The following is a 12,692-nucleotide window of genomic DNA, read 5'->3' as shown; positions in this document are numbered from 1 at the left end:
GCATCTTTCATTCGTGATCTTCCCACGGGAGACTGAAAGGTCACCTGTATTTTATCTTTTCACTTCTTCCTCATTTCCTCTCGCCTCACTGTCAAAGAAACAAAGACGCCCGCCCATTGGCAATGAAACATTGATGTAGACGCCCCATGTCTGTGCTCTAGTGATTCTGCAGAGGCGCACCGGGGATTCCTGCACTGGGTCTGGAAAAGGAGACTTGCATAAGTCAACGGGCTCTGGAGGGCAGGTCGTTTGACCTCGTTTTCGGGTTCTCTACACTCGATACCCGGCGCTCGGCGTTGGCGGAGCTAATGAACACGAGCTGAGTGGTCTGTTTTGCCTAGCTACTATTCTTCTTCCTTGAATTACCCTGTGAATACAACCTATTATGAAAGCTTGCTCCATTCGTCACAGGTGGGGAGTGGGCAATTCATGTCAGGCTGAGGATAGGCGAAATCGCTGTCAATGCGCCTTTCAGAAACATATATGCGCTGGAGCTTTGACGAGATCTGGTCATACCTATATTTGGTAGTACACGGTGCGCCTCTGTGACGGTGGTCATCAGAGGTTTTCGGTGTGACTACTTGTGGGTTCGGCAGTATGTAGGCGGAGGCGGTTCGGGTCGCCTGTCTCGCGTGTATGATGATGGTGGGTTGCTCGGGCGTTGTTTGGAATATACAGGCGCCCTCTGGAGTTGTTCTGTTTCCGTTTGTATTTCCTTCTGGCTCTTGATCCTCATCAGTGGCACCCTATCAAGGATATGATTTCTCAGCTGACCTTCTAGAGGACTATAATGCTTTGTTCTTGCCCTAAGCACTATGCAGAGCTTGTCATTTATTCCAGCCTTCTGCTGCATTACAAGCTATTCTTTCATATTAGCTAATGCTATGGCACTAAGCAACACCATTATCTCCAATCCAGCAGCAAGTCAACCAACGAACAGTACGCTCAAATTCGACCCCGCCAAATGCCAGATCGCAGGATCTAACCCCTGGGAAATCACACGGAATGCTTTGATCGACAGATCCGATACTGCTCCCACCACTCCCAGTCCCGACGAAAACATGTGCAAGCTGATAGCCTGGAAACGCTTCACGACAACGCAGAGCCAATACGCATGGGAGAGTCCCGAAGTCACCCTCAACCCGCAGGTCTATTACTGGCTGTCTTGGCAGCTCAAAGACTCCATCCCACATAATTGTGCGGTGTACACGTCGTCTCAAGATGCAGGGTCACCACCAACCAAACCGATTTATAATGAGTACTATAGCGCAAGAGATGGGATCGTTCTTCATTATGAAAGTGCAACGCTCCTGATGGTGACGGTGAATATGTTCAGAACCCCCGAGCGCGAGTTTAGGGAGGGGGAGGTGTCGTTGTTTGAATTTGCTTATTATAATCCTTTGACAGTGACGGCGCTGTGATTTGGGTAAATTCCAGCTCTGTCTACGGCCTGAGGACTATCAAGAGAGTTGTTTCTGGTCAGCGCCAAAAGTATGCACTGACCGACATGGAAAACATGTCATTTCCAGGAAGCGCAGACCCTTGTCTAATGCTACATGCGAGCTCATCAGCATGCATGACTTTGCAACAAAGGTTGTACTACAAGTTTCAGAGAAAGCAGAAGCCACGACGGACGACGGACGATTAGTCATCTTGTAGAAATTGACGTCTGATGCAAGGGCCGGCGATGGTGAGATTGGAGCAAGAGGCACAGAAGGCCAATGTGGGAACGGCAATGCGGGTTGGAACGGGTGAAGGAGATGTGTTGCATCACGATGGCTTGACTGTCTTGGGCAATTATGCATGAGGAGGATGACTTGTTTGCTTTTTATGTACACAAATGTAAAATGCTTGCTGAAATGATGCTCAGCAAAGTATGCAACTGTGATGATACCCAAGAATGATAAGCCTGAAAGACTATCTTTTGGTGTATGGCCGGTATGCTGAATGAATACCTGTCGTCGTGAAGATTTTGCTCGAAAAGACCGCGAGGGGCACCAGCTTGATTCAGCAGGCCGCTGGCAGAGCGTCAGCCAGTACACCTCACAAACCAGACCGAAGAACACGCTACCCACCACCCTCAAACCCATCAAAGCTCACCACTCCACCTCCTCCCTCCCCTCCTCCTCCTCCCTCCTCTCCAAATCCTCATACCCCAGCACCCCCCTGGGCTCCCCTCCCTCGGCGGTAAATACACAAAAGCCCCCACCCCTGCCCCCGCCCCACCGTCTTTCAAAACATAACTCTTCACCAACCTCAAATCCCACCTCTTCAACGTCTTGGCCTCAAAAAAGACCCTCCAGCCCATAAACGCGGTGTCAAAACTGGAGCCAATGGGCGCGATCATCTCTGCCGCCGCGTTCTGCCCCGGCGACGAGTATTTGCTGTAGCACGCGTATAGCCTTGGTAGGGCGTGGGATTCGTACAGCTGGAGACGTTGAGCGGTGGGCCAGCGGGTGCGGACGCGTGTGTGGGGTGCGGGTGGGGGCGCGTACGAGGGTAAGCAGGGGGTGGAGAGGAAGGGCGCGAAGGATGTGTAGATGGGGAGTTCACCCACCTTGAGACTGTGTCGTTCGTTTGTGTTCGTGGAGAGGTTGGCACGCGCCACGGTTATGTCGTACGCGAAGGAGGTGCTGTCGTGGTAGATGTGGTAGTTGGCTGAAGATGTTAGTGAGGAAAGGGGGGTATGGGAGGTGGGCGAGAAGATGATGGGAAGGGAATGGGGAGAGGAGAGGGAGGGGAGAGGATGGGAGGGGAGGGGCAGACCGGAGAACATGTCCTTTTGGAACTCAAGACAGCCGCGCTCGAAGTCCTCCACTGGTGGGATTAGAGAGGGAGTGGCGACGGGTGAAGGGGAGGTCGTACTGCCTTTCTTGATGTTCTCGATTCGCGTTGCGCGTTTCTGCTCTTTGGTCTTTTGTTTGCTGCGAATGATCTTTTCGAGACGATATTTTCGCTCAGGACATCGCTCTCGATTGAGCAGGGTGTCTTCGAGCCAGTCGAAGGATACGATTTGGATCGACAGCTGCTCTGCTTGTTTGACTGAGGGTATGTCAGTACCTGCAGTGCAGTTGGACATCAATGCGTCTCAAGAGGAGGTGGACTTGCCCATCGCCACGCGGTTCTTGTAGTGCTGGTGGCTTGCGACAAGATGCGTGACTTTGGCACTTATGTCATATGCATATTTTCCTCCATGGCTCTGTATCCAGCCTCGCATCTTTTCATGGGTTCTCTGCTCGCCAAAGTCGCCAGTCACGGCGATGACATAAGATTTCAGGAGGTCATTGATCGCCATGGCCAATAACGAGGGTCGCAGGTCTCAGAAAGTATTTATTAAGTGTGTGTCTGCTTGAGTAAAAGAAGAATTCAAAGCTGCCTTGATCAAGCCTTGAAGACTCGAGCAAACACCGAGAACCTGGCAGGGCACAGTGCTAGAACAAGGTTCCGCTGCAAAGTTCGACGTATGGAGCCGAAGTGTTGGGCTGAAGATGATGCTTTGCAAGGCAGAGAATATGACTGAGTACTCTACATAGACAATTGGTTGCTCTGGAACCCTTTTATGCTGCGTAGATATATGTGCGCTCCCTGATGTCAGAGTGTAAGTCAAGTTATGTTAGCCTGCATGAGCCGTCATCGGAATATTCTGGCGCAAGTGAAGAATGCAGCGTTCGAGAAGCTGATGAGTCCGTGGCGGCGCTTGCTGGCGGTCTTCGGGTCGAAAGTGAAGTGAATAAATGAATGATTAAAAGATATATTTGGACGGCGGTGGCAATCTGAGACAATCTGCTACACCGTTGAAAAATTCGGGGTGCCAAGCGAAAAAAAAATGATATTATGCTCTAAGTAAGCTGAAGCAAGTAGAATGATGAGCTGTTCTTTTCAAAGGTGATCATTCATATAGGGTGGTGGTATTTGACTTTAGGAATGTTGGCGGAGTAACGACCTCATAGCTTACATCTCAGCAATAGCTCTTTGCATTTGCAATGAAGGCTTTGATTTTCTCCTCGTCTTGTTTGCCGTCAGTTTCGACACCACTACTGACATCGACGCCTACGATCTGGTGCAAGTGATCTTTCAATTGAGCCAAGATGTCGCTAATATTATTTGGTGTCAAACCTCCAGCAAGTATCACCCTCAAGTCGTCATTGGCTTTCAATGCCACGATCACAGCTTCTAAATCGACGCTTTGACCAGTACCACCTGCAGCCGAGTCGAGTAATGGTAAGGTATGGTAAGTCCTAACGCCCAAGTCGCGGTCACCAGGCCCAAATCTTCGGATGACTGGTACTGGAATCAGTCTTGCCCATTCGATAGGCTCTGAGCCATGTAGCTGCACGATATCCAAGTCAAGTATTTTTTGTGCGCCCAAAACATATGTGAGAGGCTGGTTTTGGAAAACGCCTACTAACAGCGCACGGTTTGTTTGCGTCAAGTGAGTTCTTGAATGCTCGAAATAGCCAGAGGCAGCCTTTTTCTCCACGTTTGACTCTGTCTTAGCACTCAGCCTTCGTGTCGTATGAACCACCTTGGAAATCTCGCAAGCCACATCTTTGGGAACGCAACGACTTCTGCCTTCTACCAGTATGATACCAATCTGATCGGCTCCAGCCTCGATAGCGGCTTTGGCAGCTTCTGGTGATCTCGTACCACATATCTTCACATTCAATCCTGCTTTCAGGAACTGCTCCTTTCCTTCTGATCGTCCGAGCAGATTGAAAACAAAGTCGTTGACATTCGGTGCCTTCATCAGAGCCTCACCAACTAATACAGCTTTCACGTTGTTACTTTGATAAGCCTTGACATCCTCTGGCCCAGAGATGCCGCTGAGCGCACACACAATGGTATCATCGGAGACGCCTTCCATAAGTCGACTTGTCGTGTCAAGGTCGACTTCAAAGTTGGTTAGATTTCGATTGTTCACCCCTATGACTTTTGCGCCAAGCTCTTTGGCGATGTCCATTTCCTCGACCGTATTGACTTCGACTAGAGGCTCCATACCTAGGCTTTGAGAATAGTAGTAAAGCTTCTTCAGGTCGTCGCGACTTAGCATCTTGACTATCAGGAGAACGGTATCCGCTCCATTGATTCTCGCTTCGAGGATCTGATACTTCTCGAAGATGAATTCCTTCCGCAGTACGGCTGGACGATGTGGCATTCCTTCTAAGATCTGTCGCACTTGCCGCATATCTTCAACGCTCCCTTTGAACCATCGTGGTTCGGTCAGTACTGAGATGACGCTCGCTCCTGCAAGAGCATATTCCTTCGCTTGTGCAGGAGCACAAATGTCCAGGGCGATGTCACCTTTAGAGGGTGAAGCACGCTTGACTTCTGCCATGAGTGATAGTTTGAAGGGTGATTGACGAAGCCGTTCAGCAAAAGGAATTTGGGGTGGGGCAAGATTTAAATCATAGATAGCTTGCAAATCAGAGGGCCTGAAGGAGGGCACTTTCTTTTGTTCTTCAAATACCCTCTTACGGTCGTCGAAAATCTCTTGCAAAATGGATGGCTTAGTCTTTGACGCGGGCGGGTCTGTGCCATTGACCAAAGTTGTTTTGCCAGGGGGTTCCAGCGCCTGCGAATTGGATACTTCTTTCCCTAGACGTCTATTCTCTTCCCAAGTCCCGCCTCGCATTTGGAGAAAGTTTCGTATCATCATCCTTCCGTCTGCTGTCAGGATGCTCTCGGGGTGAAATTGTACGCCCTCGACGAGCAATTCCTTGTGTCGCACTCCCATGATGATTCCTTTCCCATCGCCCGGTCGCTCAGTCCACGAGGTTAATTCCAGGCAATCAGGTAGTGTCAAGTGAGTCCCAGCCAGAGAATGATACCGTGTGACTGGCAGATTCTGGCCGAGACCTGCATATAGCCCCTTGCCATCATGCTTCAAAGGGGATGTCTTGCCGTGAAGAATCTCCCCGGTCATCTCGACCTTGCCACCAAAGACAGTGAAAATACATTGTTCTCCAATACACACACCAAGTACAGGGATCTTGCCAGCAAAATAGCGGATGGCTTCATTACTGACGCCAGCATCATCCTCTGGATTGCCCGGGCCGGGACTTATCACTAGCTGCGTTGGTTCTAGATCGATGATTTCTTTCAGAGTGATTTCATCGTTTCTGTAGACTTTGGCATTTGCACCTTCTAAGACTAAATATTGGTAGACATTGTAGGTAAATGAGTCATAATTGTCAATGACGATCAAGTTTGAGGCGCCTGGTATTGGAGAAACGGCATCTGGTTGACTCGGAGAGTGATCTATGATGCCGGCGCCGTTCATGATATCGTGGGTGAAGGTAAGTCTGAATAGGTGGCCACAAATGACACATTTGACTATCGGACAACTTCGGGTGAGGCAGTATCGTATTTTTCGTTGAGCTAAACTAGCTCTTCTATTAAAATTACGTGCGACGCGGTTGACCCATCGCGCTCAATCTTTGATACATTCATTGACAGCATTCACGGAGTCCGGCGCATTGTCTGCTTTGATGCCTGATGGCGCCAGTCGGGGAAGCATACTTTCCTCCTCTCGATCGTTGTTTCGACGGCACCCAACAGCTCTGGTAGTTCTTGAATTTTGCTGCGGTCCTGCCAAAGCTAACCATCTATCAGGTCGTGGGAACTTTGCCTTCACATCCTAGCACGTCCTACAGCCCCCGAATATGACTCGATCAAGAGCTTCCTACTCGATCCACAGACTCAGGACTATATCCTTCACCCTACCGCCCCATTTGGCGCGCCCAATACGCAAAGCAAGTCAAGCTTTGAAACAAAAACCTCCGCCGTGAATGTATCACCAAATTCCCACTCTCATTACAACATCAAGCAAATTAAAGAGGATAGTCTATTGTTGAGCAAGGAAACCCAGATAAACGAGTTATCGGCCTTGAGAATCGCGGTTTTGGAATGGCAGAAGCAGCCGGCTACAGAATTGCTACAAAGCGCCGTGTCAGGGCCAGAAGGGGCGAGACTTACAGGAGTCGCAAATCGATCCCTGCTGCTTCGAAATGACCTCGATCTTGGTCTTTCACGATCGCAGCGGCCGACGGAGGAGGAAGCCCAAGGCTCAGATGAGAGCACCCGGAGACGGCGAATGATTGAGCTCCTACTTTCAGAGCGCTGCTACATTCTGAAGTGCAGCGAGTACATTCTATCGCACTACCTGGCTACACGTAAAAACGTAGAGAATGCTCTGCCGGATGAGAAGCGCTCTGGTTGGCTTAGAGAAATTGGACTGGAGCTCTTCACTCGCTGGGCGCCACATGGAAAAGGCAAAGGGAAATCTCGAGACCATTTCTTTGAGATTGCTGCTGGATCCATTGGGTCAAGACTTCAGGCACTGGCGACTGGTAGCGGCTGGTCTGGACTTGGCGTGGAGCAAGAGAAGGTTGAGATACTTTGGGGATGCTGCCAGGTCATTGAGATCGTGCACATCCTGCAGAACGTGCAAGCTTTGCTACAGGCCCAACAAGCACCTGTCGAATCAGCATTGATCTTGTCATGGTTTCGATTGATGGGCGAGTGCGGATTTTTCGAGGGGTTTCAATTGGTACGTTATGGCCTTATTTTCAAAGTATTGCTGACCCTTCTAGCCATATCCTGGGTTTGAGACGAAGTACAGCATGCCCTTACAATCCCTAGCCGCTCTGATTTCCCTAACCATTCTCAATGTCACGGAAGCGCTTGATCTACTAAATCTTGTCGCTTCTGGAAATCCACCCAACTTCGGCTCGCACGATTCCGTCCCGTACATTCTAGATCAGGTAGCGGTTCATGAGATCAACGACGTCCTCATCTCGTTCGCTCCTTCGGCCGTAGCGAGTCTTGCTGTCATGTCTTGGAGCATCATTACGCAGACCATCCGAGAGATGGCGTCTGCAGCTCGGGAATCACGCGAAATGCGACAGTCTACCCGGGCAGCTGACAAGTATGGTGGCGGAGATTCATCGGATACGGATGGATATGAGAGACCGAGTTTTATGCCTAGTATTCGACGAAGATCGTCAACCAGCAGTGACACTTCTCAGCAATCGACGCTGGTTGAAGATATCTATGACAGAATATGCATCACAGAGGTCGACGATCCAGTACCCTATCTGGCTGGCAACGCAGTCGAGGGGGGTAAGTTGTTTGACATCATTACTGTAGTTGCTACAGAGTACTGCACGCCTTACGGTTACGAGCATGAGGGATTTCCAGACAAAGAGATGCGCAAATGCTTGCTCCAGCTCATTCGAGCATGCGTTGGGTTTGTAGACTACCAACCTGCATTCTTCAGTGCTACTCTTGCTGCGATCAAAGGATCAGAGCGGTACTGGGACTGGGTGATGAGTTCATCTCGTTCGCTCTCTGAGAGTCCCGCAGCGTTCTTACGCGATGACGAAATGCTCAAATCGAACATGTTCCTCGTTGCTCTCTCTCGCTTCCCACATGAATCTGAGCCTATCTTGCAGCTCTCGCAAGCGTTGACCCTGCAGGACAACAACAAAGAAAACGCTCTGGTCTTTCAGGAGCTTGATCTTTTCACATGTCAATTACCGCTGGAGTACGACGGATACAGAAACGTAGAAGAAGAACAGGAGGTCGACTATGTCGAGTTGGCAAGGGACTACGATTTCGACATCGCTACAGCACAAAGTGTCCTACAATCAGGAAAGGCTGTTACCGCCCGCTCTTTCAATTCCCAGCGTCTCGCTAGCACGGTCTTCCGGTTACCAGAAGGTACTCGTGGCAAAGTCCTATCTAATGGGAAGCCTTTGGTCGTGGCCTGGAATTATGAGTATTCCGGCCTGGGCTATCTTGGACAAGTCCTGGACTGTGCTGCAGTCGCAATCAACTCCAATGAGACAGACGGGTCTCCCGCTTCGCCGGAAATTGTTGGAGAGACCATCGCCTTTATCTCAGCTCTCCTACTCTCCGCTACCAAAACATTCGAAGAGTCTGCTGCAAGACATGACGCAGCAGCATCGATTCTGAATCAACTCAGTCAAGGTGTCGATCGAGATCGTGATATCGTAAGCGTGGTATTTCAGATCTTCGAAAATGAGCTACACAAGCCGAGGAAGGGGCCTGACGAAGAGGACTCCCTAAATGTGATGATCCAATGCGTCAACTTTACGCACGCAATCCTACGCGTCATGCCTGATAGAGTCTGGCCATTTTTGGGACGGAGTGGGTTGCTAGGAGAAGATGGCGGCTGCCTCAATACTATTATATCCTCCATTGAAATCGTTTTGGGTCGCTACGATTTCTTGTATGGCTGTATTCGCCTTTTCGACACGCTTGTGGAAGACGTTGTCGAAAAAGCGATGTCACGTCGTACCCCTTCGAAGGCCATTGCACGCTTTGGCGCAGTCAATCTATTTGGCTCTGGTGTCTCGCATACAATCATGCAGAAGGTTCTCTTCAACTTCCAGCGAATAATGATGGATGTCTTCAACAGTTTTGGCACTTGGAAATTCGCGAATGAAGCCGACCGACCAGAACTGGCGTGCTGGCTGTGCAAGATATTTGACAAAATACTACACTACGCTTACGATACTAACAGCTTTGAAGAGACTATGTCGCAGCTGACCGCCGCACTCGTACCATCCGCGAAAGTTATTGCGGACGTCTTTCTCTCATCCTCGAAAGCCGAGCTCACAATGGAACCGTTGATACGAATATGTGCTGCAGGCATGCTAGAAACATCCGGTTCGTTGCAGACTGGGAGCAGAAGGTATTGTATCGAACAGACCAAACACGCCTTACAATTACTTTCTACACTTATTCGCGTCAGTGACATCTTGGACCGACGCTCGTCTCATCTTAACAATCATCTCTACGATAACATCAAGATATTCACCACACTCTACGCAGCGCATGAGATGTACAGAGCGCCCGTCGTCCAGCTCTTGGACGCCATTGTCCGAGCGCCATCAGACTTACCACAACCATCATCCCTGTTAGCTCATCTCGGTCAAGAAAATGCCGGCAGCTTCTTGCAAATGCTCTCTGTCCTTGATAGACCAGTGCGAGATAATCGTCTCTTTGTTGCCATCTGGAGACTGCTCGGCAGTATTGTGGCTACGCGACAGCAATGGTTTGCCCATTTCATTCTGACTGGGAAACGACCGCCAAGAACAACCAAGGCTGGGACCGCTGAACAGAGTGAGAAGCAGATGACGCCGATGCTGAGCCTTGCACTTGACCAATTGCATATCATTGACAAGCTAGAAAGCAAGAGAGCACTTGCCATGCTTGAATTTGTCGCCAATGCTGTTGACTACTGGCCTCAGACGCTACAAACGCTTCACGATCATCCAACCTTCCTATTGTCAGTCTCTAGATTTGCCTCTCGACCTGAGGTAAGGACAAGGAATCGAGGAGCCAATGTTGACGAAGAATGCAATAAGACACAGATGTCCGCATGCATCGCTGAGATCTTGGCCATGTACACACATTGGTCTCAGGAGCAAGGCAGCTCCAGATTTGCTCAAGAGGTTCTTGAGCATTTGCACCAGTTCGCGAAAAATGCCAACTTTGTGCCCATGTACAACGCTTCTCTGCATGGCAATTTGAGACGGAATTTTGCGGCGAAATATCAAGGCTGTAGCTTGGATGACTTTCAGCGCACGGCACTGATTCAAGCATCTCTGGGCGATTCATACTTCTATGACTTGGATATGGCTTCCAAAATGCTGTCCTTCGATCCGTCATGGACAGGTCTTGGAGGAGAAGGCTTCGCGGACGAGGTCAAGAGGGCTAACTTCAACCTATCTATCGTTGAAGCTCAAGTGGTAAGATTAGCAACCGAACTCCAACCGAATTCCATGACTGAGCTAATATTTCAGGCCCTATTCTCGAGTTGGAAAAGCTTCCTCATCGAGCTCGTCGCTCCTCTAGCGAAAGAATCGCGGTTCCAAAAGATCATAGCACAAACAGTGATCGACTGCCTTCAGGCGAATGCTGAAAATGCATTGCCAGAAGAATTCTTTCAACGATTGATGCAAACAAGAGCTGACCTCGCATTCACCCTTCTTCAAACTCTGAATGAAGTCAAAAGCGCCGAGACGGTGGCCCAAGGCATCTTGAATGTTGCCTGGGAAACATTACGAAACCACAACACAAACCTCGGAGAAGCCTTGGGGGCCGGAGACGCTGACTATCACAGGACACTCGTCCGCATACTTTTTCTCGCACTACAGCTTCACATAAGCGGCGGTGAAGGTCCTGCTGCAGCAACGCAAGCATTGAACCAAGCCACGAATAATCCTGCACCTAAACCTCGCTCACAAGTCGGTGACACAACTCTCCAGGTTGCGCTCGAAATCACAAGTCAAATCGTTGGCGAAGGATTCTGCTCCCTCACAACTCTCCTCCACGAATTTCCAAGCCTTGTATCTCCCGCAGACTTCTCTCTCCTCATAGCTATCCTCCACTCTTGTCTCCAAATACCAGGCGTATCCACCAGCTCCGAGCACCTTATGAAAGCCTTCGCAGACACGCAAACCCCACGCTACGCCGCCGTTCTTCTCTCCTGGTCAGATCGACTCGCCGCATCCGGTGATCCCATATACGGCGAAGTCTCCATCCACTTCCTTCTCGAGCTCTCCACAGTCCAGCCTCTGGCAGAAACCCTAGCCGTCGAAGGTGTCCTTTCCCATATCCTCACAGCCAAGATAATGGAAGCACTTCAAGAAAAAGCTTTCGGTCCCTTTGACGAGCCACCTCGCTTATTCACGATCTGGTCTCGGGGTCTCTTACCCTTACTCCTGAACCTCCTACAAGCCGTCGGCCCCTCAATCGCCGCCGAAGTAGCAGGCGCCCTCAATACCTTCCCTCACCAGCTTTCCCGCGCAAGTCAAGCGTTCGGTACATCGCCCAGCAGCACATCCCCCGCCAAAAATCCTTCCAAGGGGTACTTCACCCTCTCCATGGCGCAAGAAGCCTCATCCCTCGCCCTCATCGTGAGCATCCTCCGCACCTTCCGCGAAGCTGGCGCCAGCGCGGCCGTGCAAGCGGGCCAGATCGAGGACGTGAAGTGGGATGCGGCGCAAGTGAGGGAGGATGTGGAAGGCTGGTTGACTAGACGCGGGGCGTTGAGGGATAAGATTGTGCCGACGAGTGGGAAGGAGGAGGCGTGGGGGCGGATGAAGGCGAGGAGGGATGGGGGGGCGGAGAATAGGCTTGAGGAGAGGGTTGTGGATGAGTTGCTGGGCGTTGTTGGTGTTTTGGGGGGTGAGGATAAATAGGGTCGTGGTTGGTGGGGTTGCGTTTGGCGTTGGCGGGGGTTTTCTGGAAATGGAAAAGGAAGGTTGTACATCAACGTAAATATGGGAGGGAATTCAAACGTCTTCCACTTCTCTTCTTAACCTCATCATTCCAGCTGCCAATATGGCGCCTAAACAGATCAAGATCGCAATCATAAATCCAAATTCTAATCAATCCATGACTGAGTCCCTCAAACCTGTCGTGGAAGCTCTAGACTATAATAATGTACCTCTCCCCATCACCCTCCTCCACCTTTCCACCTCTCCACCTCTCCCCTCCCCATCTCCTCCCCCCTTCTCCACCCTTAAACCCATCACACTAACACCTGTCCTAGACGACATACACCTACCACACAGCCCCCCTCCCTCCCCCAGCATCCATCAACTCCCCCGCCGACGCCGCCCTCTCCACCACCGCCCTCACCGCCCCCACAACCACCC

General features: G+C 50.5%; 3 protein-coding genes across 3 annotated transcripts; 2 read left to right on the top strand and 1 right to left on the bottom strand.

The window, feature by feature from the left end:
- Positions 1-884: 884 nt before the first annotated feature.
- Positions 885-1,421, top strand: KY384_008083 (uncharacterized protein; the record flags this gene model as incomplete). Its single annotated transcript, XM_044816572.1, has 1 exon — positions 885-1,421. One exon carries the CDS (start codon positions 885-887, stop codon positions 1,419-1,421), a length of 537 nt encoding a protein of 178 aa, XP_044665937.1.
- A 2,537-nt stretch (positions 1,422-3,958) lies between these two features.
- Positions 3,959-6,280, bottom strand: KY384_008082 (uncharacterized protein; the record flags this gene model as incomplete). The annotated part of the gene is made up of 1 exon (XM_044816571.1): positions 3,959-6,280. The coding sequence occupies one exon, from the start codon at positions 6,278-6,280 to the stop codon at positions 3,959-3,961; it is 2,322 nt and encodes a 773-aa protein (XP_044665936.1).
- Positions 6,281-6,495: 215 nt separating this feature from the next.
- KY384_008081 (uncharacterized protein) lies at positions 6,496-12,233 on the top strand (the record flags this gene model as incomplete). The annotated part of the gene is made up of 3 exons (XM_044816570.1): positions 6,496-6,563; positions 6,613-7,549; positions 7,593-12,233. The coding sequence occupies 3 exons, from the start codon at positions 6,496-6,498 to the stop codon at positions 12,231-12,233; spliced, it is 5,646 nt and encodes a 1,881-aa protein (XP_044665935.1).
- Between the last annotated feature and the right edge of the window lie 459 nt (positions 12,234-12,692).

This window comes from Bacidia gigantensis, assembly GCF_019456465.1.
Source record: "Bacidia gigantensis strain McMullin 20006 chromosome Unknown contig_295, whole genome shotgun sequence".
NCBI lineage: Eukaryota > Fungi > Ascomycota > Lecanoromycetes > Lecanorales > Ramalinaceae > Bacidia > Bacidia gigantensis.
Note: the sequence above shows the minus strand (reverse complement) of the source record. Positions and strands in the feature narration are given on the sequence as shown.